Genomic DNA, 21,469 nt, shown 5'->3' on the forward strand with positions numbered 1-21,469 from the left:
AGTCCTCATAAAGTGGAAACTCTGCCTCCACTTCCTGCAGCAGAATTGGCCGCTGCATTACTGCTCCCTGGAAATTCAGACCCACTAGTTCTGAATGTGCATGTTTTAATAGAACTAAAAAAAAAGTGTGCATTTTTAATAAATTCTAGAAATAATTCTTATGCCTGCTAAGTTTGAGGCCCATGGCCTATGTAAGATCACTGCCCCTATTTTTCTAAAGAAGAGACGTCATTTCTGTGAACCCCAGTCCCTTGATTGGTCGCTGTGGGTGTCAGTCATGATTCCTTCTTATTAAGATAGTAGCTGATGAGAAGGACGGAAAATTCTAGGAGTGCTGTAGAGTTCCCTTTTCTGTCCTCAGAGACACGGGCTTTCTGGATGATTGACTACCCCATCAATGTTGTGAGATTGCCCCTGAGCCAGTGTGGTGGTTTGAATAAGGATATCCCCTATTGGCTCATAGATTTGAATGCTTAGTCACCAGGGAGTGGGACTGTTTGATAGGATTAGAAGGATTAGGTGATGTGGCCCTGCTGGAGGAAGTGTGTCACTGAGGGTGGGCTTTGAGATTTCCAAAGCTCATGCCAGGCCCCCTCTTACTCTTTCTGCCTGTGGATCAACGGCTTCCCCAGCACCATGCCTGCCACCACACTCCCCACCATTATGACAACGGACAAAGCCTCTGAAACTGTAAGCAAGTCCCAATTAAATGCTTTCTCTTATACGAGTTGCCTTGGTCATGGTGTCTCTTCACAGCAATAGCACAGTGACTGAGACAGTGAGTTTATTAGCTTATGGCCTGATGAGACACCCTAAATGTGGTACTCCAGTCCTGAGTTTTCTGCCATCACCCAGATGAATGTCAGATGAGGCCAGACCACTATCAGTTGCAAACAGACCGTTAGAAAAAAGTCAGATCTTTTGTGGTCTATCCAGGTAGTCTATCAGGTCCTACACAATGAATTCTTACTGCCTCCCCTCCCTGAGTCTTGAACACTTCTAGGCCTTGTCCAGGCCCTGGGGAGAATGCCTGCTACAGAGGCCCTGTTGCCCATCCTTAAATGCTTGACCAATCAATCCTCTGGCGCTTCTTTCAGAGCCTTCTAGATCAACTTGCCTTGCAAATTTTAGCTTCTTTGTTTTCACATCCTTCTCCAATTCTATACTTAATTTCAAAGTTGCTTACCCAGACTGAAGAAATGCTCAGTGGGAGAACACTTGCCTAACATGGGCAAAGCCCTGGGTGCCATCTCCAGCACTGAGAAAAGCAAAGACAAAGTTGAAAAGCAAAAGAAACAAAAAACAAAAAACAAAAACAGAGCTATCTTCCCACATACCACTAATACGATGCCCACACACACACACACACAGGAGCTCCTAGCCACCTCCTCATACACTCAGCTTGGAAGCCTTCTTCCCATCATGTGGTTGGGATGAATCATTATTGATGCTGTGCCCTCTACAAGATGACTACCCCAAATTCTAGAACTCCTTCACTGCCCTAGGTGCTCGCAGCTCTAGGATCATCCTGCCATCCCTCCCCTCAGTGGAAGCCACGACATCTCCAGTGTGGAATTCTGTAAGATGATTCTATCCCAGGATCAGCTCCATCTCATCCCCAATCCCTCTGACTTCCTGAGCATCTAGCACAGTGGTTCCCAACCTTCCTAATGCTATGACTCTTTAATACAGTTCCTCATGTTGTGGTGACCCCCAACCATAAAATTATTTTTGTTGCTACTTCATAACTGTAATTTTGCTACTGTTATGAATCATAATGTAAATATCTGTGTTTTTCAATGGTCTTAGGTGATCCCTGTGAAAAGGTCATCTGACCTTCAAGGGGTCGTGACCCACAGGTTGAGAACCACTGATCTAGAGACTGTATTCACATTCTGTACCTCCTGTTCCATCTTAGGTTCTTCCTACACAGGCCCAGCATGTTTTGCTGCTGACCTCTCTTAAGACTTCAGCAGGGTCTCTTTCTCTCCCCTCCAAGTCCTACCTACCTCTGGCTTCTTTCTCCTGCTGTTGTAATATACTTTATTCTTACACCAGCCTGACCTCAACCCTAATAGTAGGGAACTTCCTCTTGACTTTTTTTGCTGAAGCCAAGCAGAACGCATTTTTGAACTCCTAGCATTTCTGGTTGGAAAATCCCTTGCCCATTGTTTTCTGTCTGAGGCTGCTGTGCCTTCTTGATAAGAACGGCTCCTGTCCAGTCCTCCCACTGCCATTGTTCTCCACTACATGGATAGTAAGGAGGCTTCATGCCAAGTCTTGGCCTTGCTTCCTGCCCAGAGTAGCTTCTCATATGTCCAGTCCAGTCTTAATTCACAATTCTTACTTGGAGAGTCAATCTTGAGTGTATTCTTCGTGCAGCCTCTCAAGGAGTCATCTAAAGACTGACATTTCAGAGATCTGTAAAATAGTCCTAAGGGTCTCCCTTTGAGAAGCCTGGAATACATCCTCAGGAGCAGGTTAGATGATGTGTCTTTGAAACTGAGGGTTGCTGGGCATCCATTGTACCTGGACTTGGTTCAATCAGGTTACCATTATTTATTTTCATTAAATCAGTTAATTAGTATTGCTATTCTAAATAGTAAAGCACTTTTCCATATCCTTTAGACATCTAATCTAAGGATTAGAAATGTCCCTCGCCTTCTGAGTCCCTATTAAAAATAGCCCTTTGATTGTTCATTAGTGAAGTCAAGCATCTTTCATCCACGCATCTGTCTATCTGTTCACTCACCAGTCAGCCACTCATCTGCATGTGTGTGGTGTTAAGAGTTGAACTCAATGCCTTGCACACAGCAGGCAAGTATCCTACCACTGGGCTGTAACCCCAGTCCTCCTTTTACATTTATTTTAAGACAGGAGTTCACTAAGTCGTCCAGACTAAACTTGAACCTATTCTGTGTTCTAGGTGGGCCTTGGACTTGTGATCCTCTTGCTTCACCCTGCTGGGTAGCTGTGATTACAGCCCTGTGCTACAGCACCCAACTTCATTCTATCAACGGACATTGATTGCTGGCTCTGTGTATCGCCCAGTGAGGAGCCTGGGAACACAGTATGCGTGAGCAAGATCATGCTGTACATGTTCTACTGGGGCATTTGAAGCTTTGCATGTGGGCGGGGTTAGGGTAGAGGAAGAAGGCTTCCAGAGGCAGTGCTGACTAAGCAGAAGCTGAAGGGCAAGAGGATGTTTTCGCTGACAAAGAGAGGAAGAAGTAGAGAAACACCCCAAGGCAAGAGAGGGACTGGCTTTAGGAACTGAAGAAGCCGCAGCATGAGTATCAGCATACATCTGCAATCCCAGCACTGGGAGGTGGAGTCAGGTGGATCAGGACTTCAAGGCCATCCTTGGCTACATAGTAAGTTTGAGGCCGTTCTGGGCTACATAAAACCCTGTCTCAAATACACACACACACACATACACACACACACACATAACCACCAGAAAAACGAAACCCCCATAGCTGAAAGACACTACTCATGGCTGGATAATACTAGGTACCAGGGAAGTAGTGGGAATGGAAGGCAGAGAGTTTTCGAAGCAGGCTGGCCATGAAATTCATGAAACATCTTAGGAATTCACCTAAGCCTGAGTGACAGGGCAGGGCAGACCTGGCTTCTGCTATCCTTGATGGCATCACACAAAAATCACCTTTCCACTTTACTCAAAGTCAGCAGACACAATGCTGGAATCTGCTTAGCTAAGTCATGGGCTCCACGGCCACCAGATCACAAAGCTTTTATAGATCTCAAAGTTGGCCTTTGAACAGAGAGTTTTTAAAAAAATGTAATTTGCCTTTATTACATCTCAAAAAATAAAACTGAAACAAAAGCAATAATGTACACACCCAACTAATCCAGTGTGTATATACAGCAGGTTCCGGCAGTAGAAGCCTGTTTGTCCTGACCAGAAGAGCCCTGCCTGTTACAATTCTTCATCTTGATACTAGAATAAACAGCACTTCTCAGGGTGTGTTTGTCTTAGTAAAAATCACCAGCTTGGATCCCCAGGTTACCACACTGTGAAATCCCCACCTGCTGTTCCTGGGAAATCAGGAAGCTGCTACAATCCTGAGTGAAATGATACTAACGTTGGCTAAGTACAATACTCTGGGCAGTGCCCTGCTTCCTTATCTAGGGAAGAAAGAAAGAAAGAAAGGCCTAATTTTTTGAAACCTCTTCTGGAGGGGTAAATGGATCAATGGAAGAGTAACTTTGCCCAATATAGGCTTCCTAAGTCGGCTTCGACTTTCTTGGTACTCTTATTATTGCTCTTGGAGTCATTTATTTATTTTATTTTATTGGAAGCATTGGGGCCTAGGAGTAAACTATAGCCTTTGAAACTGTACCCCAGTAACTCTCAGCCTTACAGTCATCCCCCTTTCAAGTGCAAGTGTCATCTGTGAATAAACTATCTATTGCTCTAAGTCAAATTAAGATTCGCTAGATAGATCTATCTTGTCTACCTAATTAAATGAGCCATGGATAGCGGAGAGTAGAGTTTTCTCTCACTGAAGACAGCAGAAATCAGTGGAAGCAAGAGAGGCATTGACCTTGAAGGAGGGTCTCCTTCTAGCATCAAAGGATTCTGATACTACTATGTTGGAAGAGGGCCCATAAGAAGGAATGGCCTTGAGTAGAAATTGGTGTCTGACTGACAGCATTGAGGTGGACACAAGGAACTAAGTGGACAGCACAGATGAGGCTGGAAAGAGATTCTTCCTCACTCGTGCCTTTAGAGGAGAATGTAGGCAGCTGATGCTTGACCTTAGTCTTCTGTAACTCCAGGCAAGGGACCCAGCCCTGCTTTGCCAAACTTGAACCAACAGAACTGTAAAGAATGAATGGGCATCGTTACAGTTCACAAAGTTTGGGGCTGATGTCAATCATTGGGGTAAAGCAGTGATCTGTAGCAGTCTTGCTCTGTGAGATCCACACAGCAAGAGAAAACAAATACATTGATTGGCTATGTTTAAAAAACAATATGCCTTTGTGTAACTGAAGCCAATTTACTAATTAAATCACCAATGACTTACTGTGCTATTAGTTGTTAACGATTCAGCCACTATCAATTTACATAGCCCTGCCTTAAGTGACCACAGAACTGGGATGGTTGGTGCAGCAGGAGGAGGAGGTGTGGACAAGATGCATGGGTGCAGGAAGGCCAAGAAAAATGTCAAGGTGAGCCCACTAAGACAGAGCAGGCCTGTGAAATGACCGTGGAGTCAGTCTGAGAATACTGGGATCCAAAATCAGATATGCAGGAAGCAAGCGATCTCTGCATGCCAAGAGGGGATTGGAAGCTAGCCACCACCCACTGAAGTCAGAGTGTTCAAAGATCAGCCTTGAGATGAGGATCGTAACACACCTTGGGTGGCTTCAACAGACAGAAATTGAAAGAATTCCTTTTCCATTAAATAATGGTTCTTCAAGTGTGGTTACTATTCTTGCTGTCTCAGCAGCATGTGGGAGCTTAGAGAGGCAAATTCCTGAGCCCTAGAGACTCAAATATCCATGGGGGGTGTGGCTTGGTAACCTCTGTTCTAACATGCCCTGTTGGTCATTTTCATATGCAATAACATTTGAGAACCGCAGTGATAGTGTTTTCACACTTACTGCTTGCTAATGAGCAACCCGAGAGCCACAGAGTCATGAGGCTATCCAAGACCCAGTTTCTATTCCCACATGGGAGTCTCCCCAACAGGACATGTCACTGGACCAACAGCCTCGAGTTTTGATATCTGCATATCTTGGCTTTCATCCCAGGCATATTCTAAAGCAGGTTACTTTTGAGTTGCATATATTAATAAAAATTTAAGAGTATCAGTTAAAATCGATTATAAATTATTACTGAAGGAACAAGACCCAGTGGAATATGATCCAGAAGAGGAGAAAACTAATTGTAAGTAATTTGCTAAATCTGTTCACCAAAGAGGGAAAAAAAAAGCAGTAGGAGATTCTAACCTGAACACTGAAGTCACTCATGCCTCTCACAGGAAAGATAAAATGATTTTAGGATGCGAGTGTTTGTATAGGATGAAAAATGAAAGAAATTGCTTTTGTAACCAAATCAAATCAACCATCAATAGAAGTAAGAGTTTTGCTCCCTCTATACTTACCGTTACCCTATTTCTGCAGAGCCAAACAGCACTGGCCCTTTGGTCTACATATCACTCTCATTCATTGTTAATGATAGAGATATATCTGATAAGTAAACCATTGGGTGATTTTGTAACTGTGCAAACATCGCAGAATGTACAGTGAAGTATAATGCATACAGAACCCAAAGCATGGGTGCTTCCTTCCATCAAGCAGCATGTGCCATACAAAATCATATGTGCTGCTGGCAGAAGAGTAAGTATGGTTCAACCAGTGTCATCATTAAGCATGAGAAGTTTACCGTAAAATTATATGACTACAATGTCACTAGATGTATTAGCTTTCTATCACTATGACAAGATGTCTGAGATTAACAACTTAAAGGATATTAAAATCTATGAAGCTGGGCATGGTGGCACATGTCTTTACTCCCAGCACTCAGGAGGCAGATGGAGCTCTGTGAGTTCAAGGCCAGCCTGATCTACATAGTGAGTTCCAGGACAGCCAGAGCTACACAGTGAGATCTTATCTTGAAATAGCAACAACAAAGGTTCGTTTTGAGTTTTGGTTTTAGAGATTTAGTATGTAGTCATTTGGTCAGGTTGCTTTAAGGCAAGGCAGTAGGTCATGGCAGAAACCCATGAGAGAGGAAAATGGTTTGTTTACCTCATGGTGACCAGGAGGTGGAGACTGGAGCCAAAGACAAAATACACTCTTTGAAAGCTTGACAACCTATTGTTGCAGAGAAGTTGTGGTTGTAGGAATATTAGGCAGCTGGTTATCTTGAGTCCACACTCAGGCAGTAGAAAGCAATGGAACTGCTCTTCAGCTCGCTGCTTCCTTTTCCTCAGTCCAGGATCCCACCCATGGATTGTGCCATCTAGACTTAAGACCCATCTTTTTCTTTTTAAGATTTATTATGTATACAATGTTCTGCTTGCGTGTATCCCTGCATGCCAGAAGAGGGCACCAGATCTCATTACAGATGGTTGTGAGCCACCATGTGGTTGATGGGAACTGAACTCAGGACCTCTGGAAGGGCAGCCAGTGCTCTTAACCTCTGAGCCATCTCTCCAGCCCAAGACATGTCTTCTACCTCAACTAGATCTAGAAACTCCCTTACAGACATGCCCAGAAGTTTGTTTCCATGGTAATTTTTTAACATAATTCTTTATTGATTCTTTAGGAATTTCACCATCATGTACCCCAATCCCACTCACCTCTCAGTCCCTTTGTATCTGCCCCTCACCCATCCCTGCAGTATGCCCCCACAGATTAATTAAAAACAAAACAAAGCCGGGCGGTAGTGGCGCACGCCTTTAATCCCAGCACTCGGGAGGCAGAGCCAGGCGGATCTCTGTGAGTTCGAGGCCAGCCTGGACTACCAAGTGAGTTCCAGGAAAGGCACAAAGCTACACAGAGAAACCCTGTCTCGAAAAAACCAAAAAAAAAAAAACAAAAAAACAAAAAAACAAAAAACAAAAACAAAAAAAAACCCCAAAAAAAACCAAAACAAAAACAAACAAACAAACAAACAAACAAACAAAAAACTGACGTTGCTCCTCATTTTTCCAACACCTTTTCCTTCATCCTAGTGGCATCAGGAGCTGCAGTGTTTGAGCAGTCTACCCTTTTGTCCAGTCAGGCCCACCCACAACATGTTCATTGCAATGAGTCATTGGTCTGGTTCAAGGCCTCTGACACACCATCACTGCTATCCTCACTGAATCTCCTCTTGGTTATCTTGCTGTTGCCCCAAGTCATGGAGCTCCTGCAGGCATCATTCCACAGGACCAGTCCCTTCTAGCAGGTCATAGATGGGGTAGATGTTAGAGTGGGCCACCCCAAGGCCCAGGATGTAGGTCTGGGTGGTAGCTGAGCTGGTCTGTCTGAGCCATTGGGATCACCCCCTCAAGCAAGGGACAGAGCCAACTGTCCTAGGCCCATTCTACCAGGGCTAGCTCTTCTACACCCATGGTTAGGGGTGGAGCCATCTCCCATGAGTGCTGGGTGGGGGCAGCTCTCCCTTGAGGGGATAGGCCAGCTCTCCTACTGCAGTGCCCATGAGGACATACTGCCTCCAATCAAGCCCCTTCCTTCTTAAAATTTCTATCACTATTCTACTGCCAGTTCAGCCATGAATCCATTAATAGATTAATCCATTGGAGAAATTAGAGCCCTCGCAATCCAATTACCTCCCCAGAGCCCATCTCTGAAAGTGCTACCCTGGGTACCAACCCCTCAGCACCTAAGTCTTGGGGAAACACTTTCTATCCAAACCCCATACCACTGGGCAGTCAGAAATTTTCAGCTCTACTATACATCTTTTGTATTTATTTATTCAGTGTGTGTGGGGGTGGGGGGTGGGAAGAGGAGTGAACACATGTAACATGGTGGACTGTGGACTCAGTTTGCTCCTTCTGCCCTTCACGTGGGTTCTGGGGATCGAACTCAGGTTGTCAGGCTTGCTTTGCAAGCACCTTTACCTGCTGAGTCATATCTCACTGGTCCTCTGTTGTGGGGATTTAACAAGGCAACTCCACGTAGTTAAAAAGGAGGTTTATTTTGGGGTAACTTACAGCCAGTAAAGGGGTTGGTTATAGGATCAGGGAGAGGTGAGGTGCAGTCCAGCGGGGTTCTCTGGAGAACTCAGACTTGGTCTTCCATTTAGCATCCAGGATCACGAGGAACTAAGAGGCAGTTAGTAAAACACTAGCAACAGAAAGTGCCTAACAACAAGTTATTGTCATCTTCATTGACGTTTTCTGTGCGTAATTTTTTAGTTTGTAGCTTCTGGTCATTAGTAAGGTGCAACCACACGGTGGCTCACAACCATCTGTAATGAGATCTGGTGCCCTCTTCTGGCATGCAGGTGTTGTGGCCTTGTCACAAGAACCCACCCCATCTGCCCACCCCCACCCCCACCCCCACCCCGGAGCAAGACCACCACAGAGCCTATATCTGATGCAAAACACAAAGGGGTTTATTGAAAACAAGCAAGCTCGGGCTTGGTCCGTCCAGCACACTGGCTAGCCAGGTGAAGGAGGATGGCCCTGAGCTCTCAGGGTGAGGGGTTTTTAAAGGGAAAAACCCGCAAACAGGGTGGTACACACCTTGGCATCATATGATTGGGTGAGGGTGTATAACCTTTGAATTTACTGGTTGGGGGTTACAGTTATCATTTTTGGGCAGGCCTGGACAAGTCCCAGGCTCTGTCTTTGAGATGCCGTGGAGGCTGGCTGGCCTTGCACATACTGACTGTGGGGGCTGACTAAGTGGCCTAGGCTCTGTCCTTGAGCTGCCATGGAGGCTGACTGGCCTCACATGTTCACACTGATCCGTGACGTAGCTCTAAGTTGGTGAGGGGTCCCAGACAGTAAACAACTGGCTGAACCTTGAGTGGTCAGAGCATGTGCAGAAAGGGAGCTACTGCAAGGACTGTGTCTTTTTTTTTCACGGCTCTCCCAGAAACTGCTTGCTCAAGTCTCAGGAAACTGAAATTGAGGCCTGTTCTCTGAGAGAAGACTGAGCAGCCTGTTATGGCATCTGCTTGGTCCTTTCACAGGCACATATACAAGCTGAATACTGCATAAATAATAAAGAAAAATTTAAAAAAACCATTCTGATTATAGGTTTAAGGTAAGCAGGGCATGGTGGCACATACCCATAATCCTACCCCTCAGGAGGCAGAGGCCACCTCTGCTTGAGTTTGAAGCCACCCTGGACCTCATAGTCAATTCCAGGAAAGCCTGGGCTACAGACCCTGTCTCAAAAAAGCAAATAACAACAGCAAATCTAACCGTGCATAGTTTTCACTTAGTGCTTTTTGACTATTAAAAAGCTTGAGGAAAAATATGGGGAAATAGGTGATAATATGCTGGTAGGAAAGTAAACTTGGCAGGCAAACCTGATGATCTGAGATGGATCCCTGGAACCCACAACGGAAGGAGAGAACCAACTTCTGAAAGTTGTCAACCGACTCCCACATGTGTGCTATGGTGTATGCCTGCACACACACACACACACACACACACACACACACACACACACACAATAAGATAAAATTTATAATATGAAACTGCACAAACACTTTTTTCTCTTCCTTTCTTTTCCACAGGGTCTCTTATATGCCAGGCTGGACTTGAACTTGCTATATCACCAAGGATGAGTGGAAAGTCTTATCTTTCTGCCTCCACTTCCCAAGTGCTGTGATTTCAGGTGTGCATCCCCGTGTCCGGATGGTACTGAGGATCAAAACCAGGGCTTTGCACATCTAGACAAGTGCTCTAGCCACTGAACTCACCCAGCTAAATGCCCAGGAACCTGCAGATTCCTGTCATTTGCTAATAAGCCTCCCTATTCATTCACTCTGGTGTAAGATGACTCAGAACTTCCTGTGTTTGAAGAGAAAAGGAGAGGTGCTAAGTTAGGTGAAGGAAATCGCTCTCCAAAACAGTTCTCATTAATGGCAGGAAGGACGGAGGTGTGAAGGAGTGTGGATGTAGGAGCAAACAGTTGTGAAGCCCGAGTACGTTGAAGAAAAGGCAAGAACAACAATCTGATTTTGTGACTTCACAAGCTAACCTGTTGGGGTTTAGTCAAGTGATTTTCATGACCCAAGTTATTAATTAAAGGCTTCTTTAAATGATACTTTCCTTAATTCAAACTCAATGTGTTAATTCGTAGTGGGGGTTACCAAATACAATGTGTGTGTGTAAACAATGTTCTTATCCAGGTATTAATAGTCAAAAATCTAATAAACTTTTCACTTAGCCCTCATAAGAAACACCAGGCTCATGGGCAAAATTAGCTCTTGGCTTGCTCCTTGGCTTAAGGACATCAAGTACTTGGCAGCTTTGAAATCTCCTCTTTGCTCTTTGAGCTACCATGAGGAAGGTGTAGTCCTGTGCTGTGACGGTGTGATAGGTGACCTGCCACCGTGAAGAGAAGGAAAGTTACAGAGGCTGCGTTGACTGCCAAAGTCAACACACTGGATCCCACCTCCCAGCAAGAGTCATAGCAACAGTTTCCTCCACGCCCCGTGACAAGCCCCATTCAGTCATAGATAGCCCGATTCCACCCAAAGCTGGACATGGGTTAGCCTAGCTCAGCAGGGTGGTATGTCGTTCCTTAAACCACATGAAGATTTTTGTTATTGTTTTTACCTCTGGGCCTCAGTTCAGTCTCTTCCCCATAATGAGCACCTTCAAATCGATTTGATCTCCTTTTCTTCAGAGCACTCTGTTAGGCAGAGATATGGCTTGGCAAGATCTTATCGACAGGTAAATCTTGGATTTGTGTCTTAGTTACGTTTGGGTTGCTGTGATAAAACACCATGACACAGGCAATTTACGGAAGAAAGAGTTTATTTTGGCTTATGGTTCCAGAGGGCTACGGTTCCTGAGGGCAGAGAAGAGGCATGGTGGCTGGAGCAGGAAACAGAGAGCTCACATCTTCAAGCCACAAGCACAAGGCACAGAGAAATCAAACTGGAAATGGTATGAGCCTTTAAATTCTCAAAGCCCACTTGTGGGGACATACTTCCTCCAACAAGACCACAAACCTCCTCCCCAATCTCCCCAAACAGTGCTATCAACTGGGGACCAAGTGTTCAAATGGTTAAGACTATGGGGGACATTTCTCATTTAAACCAACACAACTTGCTACCAGGAGACACAATAATTGTGCTTTTGGGTTTGAAAGAATGGCCCCTACCGCCACCAACCAGGCTCAGAGTTTTGGCTTGGAGCTGTAGTGAGATGGTGTGAGAGTTTAAGGAAGCTGTTTCTGAAGATAGCAGCAGATGCCCCATGAAGTCAGGAGGGTTCAGCCTCACCCCAAGGCCTTGGGATTTACAAAGGCAAAGTCAAGGGCTAAGATAAACAGCACTGTCTTGTCCTGGGAAAGCCCCAGCACCAAGTTGTTGAATTGGAAGATAAGATAGGACAGCAAGGAGCAAAGGGGCCCCATGACTGTTCTTCCTGCAACTCAAGGGAGTCAGTCAACTTCTACTCACTCCTAAGGGAGACAACTTCTCCGGGCTGAGCACCATAAAAGACTAAATCAAATGGATTATAGCCCATCTCCCCAAATACAAACATGTGCAGTTAATCCACAAAGCCGAGCTGAAGGCATCCTACCTGAGCTACTCTTCCCCTGAGTGGCTCCAAGACTAGTACTCCTATACTCCATTTCTCTGCGTTCCTAGTTGATGGCCCAACTTTCCCGATTTGCTAGATGTGTGCGACCCCGCTGAGGCACCGTCCTTGCTACCAGCTTTCTCCGTGCAAAATTCCACCACTAATAACCAGCTTGCACACCCCTGGCAGATCGGGGGGCTGCTCTCTCTCACCAGTGCAGCTATATATACCTCACTTGCAAAGAAGGCCCAGTAGTGTCTCCTTTGTTTTAAATCTGTCCCCTACAAGCAGCAATGATTCTAAGAATAGGGTTGTGGGTAAGATGAAACACATTCTTCTTCCCCTCTTCCCCCTCCCATGTTGTGGGTTAAATGTGTTAAATAAAGGTAGTGCTAGTAGCATGGATATAGTGTGTGTGAGTGTGTGTGTGCGCGCTTTCATGTTGGTTAGTTTGGGGTTTGTTTTTTTTGTTTGTCAACTTGACACAAGTGTCATGTCATCTGGGAAGAGGGACTCTGAATTGAAAAATGCCTGTAGGGAAATCTGTGGCGTATTTTCTTGGTTAATGATTGATGTATGAGGGCCCAGCCCACTGGGGGCGGTGCCACCCTTGGGCAGGTGCTCCTGGGAGATATTAAGAAAGGTAGTTGAACATGAGCCTGGAGAGCAGAAGCAATGTTCCTCTGTGGTTCTGCTTCAGTGTTTGACTCCAGGTTTCTGCCTTGGGTTCCTGCCCCAATATCTCTCAGTGATGGACCTGTGACCTGGGAGTCGTGAGATGAAATAAACCCTACTTGGTATTAGTCAGTGCTCTGTCCCAGCAACAGATAGCCAGCTAGGACAACGCGTGAGCCACTCAACCGTCCTCGAGTGACTCTTTCTTGTGGGTAATGTCTTTATTTTTAGAGAAGGACCCTGAGATTCAGTAAGGTTTATAGATGGCTGACTACATGTGTGAACACCCAAAATTCCAAGGTGGAAACTCAGTCCACAGTATGATGGTGTTACAAGGTCAGCCTTTGAGAGAGTGTTGGGGGGGAAAGAACTCTGCCCCTAAGAATAGGACTCAAAAAAAAAATAGGACTCATGTCCTGACTAAAGAGACTTCCTCTGTTTCCTCTTCTTCCATATGAGGATGCAGCAAGAAGGTGCCATCTGCAGAGAATTGGTCCTCACCAGACACCAAATCTGTTAGTGCCTTGTACTGGCTAGTTTTGTGTCAACTTGACGTAAGCTAGAGTCATCAGAGAGGAAGGAGCCTCAGTTGAGAAAATGTCTTCATGAGATCCAGCTGTAACGTGTTTTCTCAATTAGTGACCAATGGGGGAGGGCCCAGCCCATTGTTGATGGTGCCATCCCTGGGCTAGTGGTCCTAAGTTCTGTAAGAAAGCAGGCTGGGCAAAGCCAGGGGAAGCAAGCCCGTAAGCAGCATCCCTCCATGGCCTCAACATCAGCTCTTGCCTCCAGGCTCCTGCCCTGTTTGAGTTCTTGTCCTGACTTCTTTTGGTAGTGTACAGCATGTGAAAGTGTAAGCTGAATAAACTCTTTCCTCTCCAGCCTCAGGGTGTTTCGTCACATCAGTAGAAACCCTAAGACGTCCTTGGCCCCGGATTTCTCAGGCTTCAGAACTGTGAGCAATCTTTTCTGTACAGACTGTCCAGTCTGAGGAGTTCTGTTATAGTGGCCCAAGGACACAGCAGTGGTCCTCTGTGTAGCTTTCTTGGCCCTCATCCATGTTTTAATGTTAGTTTCAGCAAAGTTCTACTAACTGCCGCATTTTAATGATGATTGAGCTAACACTTAAAACATTTAGCTTTCAGATCCAAATTTTGTTTAATTAAAAAAAATACTCTGTGTGTCTTAAAATAAAGCTATTTCTGGAAAAAATTAATAGAGGGCCAAGTTGGGATTCAAATCCAGGTAGTTTGATTTCAAGGCAGTGTTCCAGGGTGTGGTGAGGCAGATAAGGCAGAAAGAGTTCATCCAATGACAAGCAGAAAATACCAATAAAATCATCCAGAAGTCAGAATGGATCTTCAGTACTTATTATTAATTTTTAATAACACAATAATGAAACATTTTCTTGGGTGGACCATTCCTCTGGACTTAGTAGGCTGGATACTGTCTTGTCTATGTGCGGGTCCAACCTGGAGCACCCACAACACAATTCAGAGGGAAACTCAACTGAGAAACTGAGAATGGCCAAGCAAAAAAGATAGGAAGACCTTGGGCTTATACTTGTTGGGTTTTGTTGTTATTTACTTTTAAAGTTATTATGGCAAAATGCACCTATGGAAATGTATTGTTTCAATCATCTTTTAAGCATAGTTTTATGGCATTAGGTCCATTCATAATGTATACAACCAAGGCTTTACTAGAACTTCCTCATTACTCCAAACCAAGCTCTTTAGCTATTGAAAAATTAATATCCTATTTCTCACTCCACAGGCTCTGCCTCTGTCTCTACTATCCTGTCTCTATGAATTTACCACATATATGTGGAATCATACAATATTTTTCTTTTTAAACATAATGTTCACTTATGTTTTAGCATGTCAGATTTTTTTAATTTTTAAAGTCATATAATATTCCACTACATGAAATAACTTGGGTCTTGAGTGACTTCATTAAGCTACCAGACTATCTAGTATGCCCTGTTAAGTTAGATAAACTACTCTTCTTCTTCTTCTTCTTTTTTTTTTTTTTTTTTTTTTTTTTTTTTGGTTTTTTGAGACAGGATTTCTCTGTGTAACAGTTCTGGCTGTCCTGGAACTCACTCTCTAGACCAAGCTAGCCTTGAACTCACTGAGATCTGCCTGCCTCTGTCTCCCAAGTGCTGGGACTAAAGGCATGCACTACCATGCCTGGTGATAAACTATACTTTTTCTTTAGGTGATGGAGAAGTGTTAATTCAGGCATACCTCAGATCATTCTACAGCAACTCCAGGTAGGTGGCACAGGGTACCAGGATGACAACTTGCTGGCATAAGGCAGAGTTTCTCAGAATGGTTGGTGTTTATATCTAAAGCTATATATGTGCACATAAACACAGATCCCCGATAAGGCCCACACCTCTGCCTCCTTTTATCATTAGTTATTTTGATGATCATAATTTCAACACCTACGATTACTCAGTACTTAACATTTAGTTCTTAATCATAAAATAAAAAAAATGCTGGATTCCAGGCTTACTGGTACATTGTGTCATGCTCTCTTAGGAATAAAGATTGCTATTTCTCTGAATACCTTCCCACAGTCTTCAGTGGAGATGAGAAGGACAATTAGTTAACCATAAAGAATAAAAACATTTATTTAAGAAATGCCACCCGGCATTGATTCCAGTTTGGCAGGCATGTGAAGGGTGGGTGGTTAATGTTTTATTGTTACATGACACTTGTTATATAGAAAGCATTACAATAACAATAATAACAATTATAACAAAGGGATACTTACTAAAACTGAAAAAGAAAAGTGGGTAGTAAGTTATCATGGCAAAGAAGGTTGAGAAAATTCCACGAAGGCCATCACCTTCTCTGGGAACCAAACACGAGATCTGACTGATCTGCAGGATCCTTGTGGGGCACAGTGGCTTGTGGCTATAAAGAAGTGAACAGCGGCAGTCGGGGATCCAGAGAAGTGAGGACCAGGAGACACATGAACTAGGAAGAATGTCTTTGTTCATGGTTCCTATAAAAAAATACATCTTTTTAAAAAACTGAGTAGCTGCATGTGGTGATGCACACCTTTAATCCCAGCACTTTCAAGGGCAGAGGCAGGTAGATCGGTGAGTTTGATGCCAACCTGGTCTACACAGCAAGTGTCAGGCCAGGCAGGGTTACACAGTGAGACCCTGAATAAAAACAAAACCAAAAACCTGAATAAGCATATATAGATTGTTTTCTGTGACTGCCATTAAAAATCAATTATGATGCAAATATACAAACATACCCATTCATTGTAAGCGTGCATATGTCTTCTGCAACGATCACACTATAAATGATCACACCTCATAAACATTTAAGGTTTCGCTTATTGCTTTCTGGCTTCCCGTTTTCCCATCCTGGGAGAGGACAAAAGCCTTTAGAGATCCATCAGTCCAACCCTTTCATTTCGTAGACAAAGGAGAAGAGCTGCCCACTGGCACATTCATCCTCAGTGGCAGAGATTGGCTTGCAAGCAGGTCTCCTGGCTCCAGTGGGCACCTTCTCATTATTTGACATGACTCACCCTTAGCCACATGCTCAGTCTGTGCTTGTTTGCACTGTTTCCGTCTCAAATGGGCTTAAGTTCTATGAGGGAAAGGTACAGGTTCGTGTGGGCCTCCCTGGCTTGTTATGTACATTAGGCCCTAAAAGTGAAGCTGGTAAAAATACAGTCTCTGCACATACAACATACGCACATCATACCACACACACACACCACAACCATACAGACACAGACACACACACCGCACCACACACACACACTCACACACACACCACAGACACACACATCACACATCACATCACACACACACCACAACCACACAGAAACAGACACACACACCACACCACACACACACACACACACACACACACATACTCACACACACACACTCACAGTCCGACCACCCCTAGATAAGCCTCCCCAAGTCAAACACTGTGTGTGAGGAACATTTCTAAAGGCTAACCTAAGAGGTTATTGATTTTTAAAAGCAAACAGCTAGTGAATCACATACCATTCACAAGCACTGCAAATAAGACCCTGGTTACAGATAGCAACTAACAAGGTCAGGGGACAGCTCCACAGAGTCCCCAGCTACCACACTCTCAAAAGGATTGCTAATTTGTGGCGGGAACTGGTTCCAAACTCCAGCAGAAACAAAATCACATGTGGCTGGATTATTTTCAAAAGCCTGACCGTTCTGATTGTAGATCTTGCTTCTGATCTACAACTTGTGTGCATCCACACTGCGCATGTCCCAATCTGGCCATCCACGTTTCTGGGTGGCGGCACCAGGATGCTTTGCGGTAACATTCACGATGGAAGTAGGAAGGAAGGTAGTCAGACCTCTCACGGTCGGAGCCACTTTCTTCATGTCTTTTTAGGATTTTTAACTTCGTATTTTGAAAATGTCTATCATACACACCTGTTCACGGTTCAACAAAAGAAATGAGTTAAGAATATTCATGAACTATGAAAACTACAAAGAAAAAAGTGCTAGAAACTGACCATCTTGAGTTTACCATCAGAGACGTCTACAATCCTAGGCCTGCGGAAATGTACCTTTCTTGCGCTCTACAAATTTCTTGGAAGCAGACCCACTCAAATGGAAGCATTTCTGAGACACTGCTTTCTCAAGTGAGGATGAATCATTTTGTTTACAGAACAGGAGCCAGCCGGGTGTGTGCTTCGTCTCAGGCAATGAACTGTCCTCGCAACACACTTCGTGTTTCTTTCCATACAGCTTGCTGCCGCTCATACACAGACTCCTGGAAAATCCTCTCCACTTGCGTAGAAAAGCCTCGGCTTTCTTCTTCTAAGGCATTGATGGTCTGTAGCGCCAAGGGAGTCCTTTCCCGGGGAAGAGGGCTGTTCAGGGGCCGCATGGGTATGACGGAGTTGTATTTGTGCTGCCGGTTCACAGAATTCATCAGGGAAGTGTAGAACTGGAAGTTACACCAGGTGTCTCTTAGAAAGTTTTCAGTCAGTAACAAGATCGTCCAAGCAGACCCATTTACAGCATCATCTAGATTCTGCAAGTGCATTCTGCCACACGGCATCTCGGCGAAAATTATGCCAGGCCTGATACCAAAGTCATTTTGCAGTAGATCCTGGACTCTGAGGGCCTCCTCTGTGTCATGTTCTGCATGCAGTATCACGAATTTGAGGAACACTTCTTCTTCAGCGTCCTCCTCAGGCATCTCTCCCTTTGCCTCAGCTCCCTCCTGCCCTCCTGTTGGCTGCCCTGTTTTATTGCCGTGCTCCACAAAACCATGCAAGGACACATCCTCCAATTTCCCGGTCTCTGACTCATGGCAGTCTTGATCTGTATCCACACTGTGTCTTTTATGCCAAGAAAGGGGGCAGTTATCTAGTTTAGACTTCCCAACACCCATGGCGGACTTGTGGGGCATACAAGAGAGCTTTATTCGAGTCTCAACATTTCTTCTCAATCTAAAAAGGGAATAACAAAGCAGAATATTATATGTTTAATCAAAAGATTTAAAAAAACACTTTTGTTCAAACCCTCCCCCCCAAAAAAAAATTTAAAAATAAAAAATAAAAAAAGGACCTAAGAAAGAAATGGCAGCCGATCAAGAAACCAAACTATCAGGCTTTTGTGAGTTTCCCAAGGGCTGCCAAAGACAAGAGAAACATTTTGGTAGCAAACACAGATACAAATGACATCCCAAAGATGATTGACAGTTGCTCTCCTGAGTCAGCACCAAAAGATCTGAAACATCAGTGTTGAGGATTCACTGTGTTCCTGTGGTGGTGGATGTGATAGAGAAGACATTTCCATATACAAAAAACATCTTTTTCCAGGTAGTCTTTGGAATGTTAGAGACCAAACATTCACCTGAATTAAGTTAACATCTCAGTTTGGATCAAAATCTAGGAACTAAGCTCTCCAGCTTTCTCCAGCTTAGCCAACCGAGGATGACGTAATTTCCATTCATTCCTTTGTGATCCGAAATTCTGGAATTAGAAGACTTAGACCAGTTGTGAAAGAAAAGTAATCCACATGAGTGGAATTCAAATAACTTCAGAAGATGTTGGCAATGTTAAGTTCAAGGGAAATTCTTTTATCAAAAGACAATTAGAATAGATGACTACTACTTTCATATATAAGCAATGGAATATATTATTTATTATTTATGATCGAAGACCAGATTCAAAAATAAACTAGGCTTTTGAGCCTATGCCTTCTCCCAACTTGCACACATTCTTGGGGCTGTCTTTTTCTTTTTTAATTAACTTTCTCTGTTTATACCAGCATATATATGTATACAGTCACATCCACAATGACCTAAATAATACAATGACAAGGTCCCACATAATTCAGATTTAGAAGGAGTGGTGTCACTGTTAGGAAAAACACACTGGAATCTCATTCTAATGCACAGATGGGATGAAATTCCTTGCTGCTGCCTTTGGCTAGTGAAGGATGGCCATTGGTTATCATTTGTGGTATTTGTAAGTTAAGGCTGGCTCCAAGGTGCTAGTTGACCAAGAAGTAGTCTAAAGTGCCACTCTAAAATGTAGCCCACATACATTGCAAATAATAAAACTTAATTGAATTGCCCATTCTTCACTAGCTAGGACTCACTGCTACCTTTTGTTACTGGTCAGGGTCTCATAAGGTCGCTGCTCACCACGTGTGTCTGTGTTTCCTTTACCTTTTAAAAAGAGACCGTGATTCTCTCAGGCGTATACCCAAAGGACACTTCACCCCACCATAGCAACACTTGCTCAACCATGTTCATTGCTGCTCTATTCATAACAGCCAGAAATCAGAAAGAATCTACATGTTCCTCAAAAGATGAGTAGATAAAGAAAATGTCGTGCATTTATACAATGGAACTCAGCCATTAAAAAATGAAATCATGAAATTTGCAGGTAAATGGATGGAGCTGGAAAAAGTTATCCCAAGTAAGGTAACCCAGACCCAGAAGACAAATACAATAAGTATTCGCTTATATGTGAATATTAGCCATTAAGTTAATGATGACCAAGCTACAATCCACAGAAGTTAGGTATAGAGTAAGTGGGTGCAGACAGATGTCCCCAGGAAAGGGAAAAGGATGGATGGATGGATGGGGGTGCTGAAACAGGAGGATCAAAAGGGAAGGGAGAGGAAAGAGGAGGATGAGAGAAGGAATATGGGAGAGACACCTAAAATTAAGGGCCATTTGAGGAATAGTATGGAAACCTAATACAGCAGAGCTCCCTAAAATACATACACAAATGAAGGAGAGCTAAATGAAGTAGCCAAATAATGGGGGAGACAGAGCCCCAACTGGCCATCTATTGTCACCAAATGAAGCTTCAAGTCCCAAGATTGTGTTACATCTAATTGAGTTGTTGCCAAAGGGGTCCCACGGGAACCCCCAAAACAACCTATTGCAGACTATTGCAGACTATAGGTTGCTCTCCACAAATTGATGGCAAGTCCCCATTGCTAAAGGCAACACCTATACATCTCATTGAACATGGAGAAGTAGAGTTGGTGCCTACAAAGAGCCTTTACCCCTATGTTCTAGCGGTGTCTTTGGTACAGCAAGGTACTCTGCATGCTACCAATGGAGAAACACAAACACCAAGCCAGACACTAATGATTTGAACTACAATGATGTTCTGCCTGTGAGATATGCTAGTGCAAGGGTGGTACAAAGCTTGTGGGAGTAACCAACCAACAGCTGATCTGACTTAAGGCCCACTCCATAAGATGAACCCATACATGCGTGGCCATGAACCTGAGATATCCTGGGGACCTAGGGTAAACCCAAATACCACAGTTTTTAAAATAAATACATAAATAAAAATAAAGCATAGCAATAAAATGACTCCTAATGACATTTTGCAATACTAATAGGTTACATCAGTGGTTCTCAACCTTCCTAATGCTGCAACCCTTGAATACAGTTCTTCATGTTTTGATGAACCCCCAGTCATAAAATTATTTTCATTGCTACTTCATCACTGTAATTTTGCTACTGTTATTATGAATCGTAATGGAAATATCTGATCTGCAGATAGTCTTAGGCAACCCCTTGATAATAAGGTTGTTCGACCCCTCAAGGGGTCACAACCCACAGGCTGAGAACCGATGGGTTAGAGCCTTGTTCAGCCTCCGTCAAAGAAGCTTCCTTCTACGGCAGATGGGAACAAATACAGAGACCCACAACCAGACATTTCATTATGCAGAGAGTGAGAGACTTGGGACACTCATCCTTAAATGTGGCGTCTCTTTCAAATCCCTCCCCTCAGGGCTCAGGGAAGCCCGTGGAAGAGGAGGCAGGAAGAGGACTTGGAAAGAGTGGAAGTGACAGAGAAGTTGGGGGACAAAAGAAAACAAGGCCCTCTAAATCAATGACCAACGCACACAAACTCACAGCGACTGAGGCAGCATGCACGGGGACTTCGTGGGTCTCGAGCTGAAAGGAGAAGTGGACACATGGCCGCCTCCCCAACCCAGAAGCCATCTCCCATTAGTAGCTACTTGCAAATGA

General features: G+C 44.1%; 1 protein-coding gene across 1 annotated transcript; it reads right to left on the reverse strand.

Moving 5' to 3' along the window:
* Positions 1 to 17,282: 17,282 nt before the first annotated feature.
* Ticam2 (TIR domain containing adaptor molecule 2) lies at positions 17,283 to 18,406 on the reverse strand. Its single transcript, XM_059246775.1, has one exon. The coding sequence runs from the start codon at positions 18,368 to 18,370 to the stop codon at positions 17,651 to 17,653; it is 720 nt and encodes a 239-aa protein (XP_059102758.1). The 5' UTR covers positions 18,371 to 18,406; the 3' UTR covers positions 17,283 to 17,650.
* Positions 18,407 to 21,469: the final 3,063 nt, after the last annotated feature.

Source organism: Peromyscus eremicus, chromosome 19 (genome assembly GCF_949786415.1).
Source record: "Peromyscus eremicus chromosome 19, PerEre_H2_v1, whole genome shotgun sequence".
NCBI lineage: Eukaryota > Metazoa > Chordata > Mammalia > Rodentia > Cricetidae > Peromyscus > Peromyscus eremicus.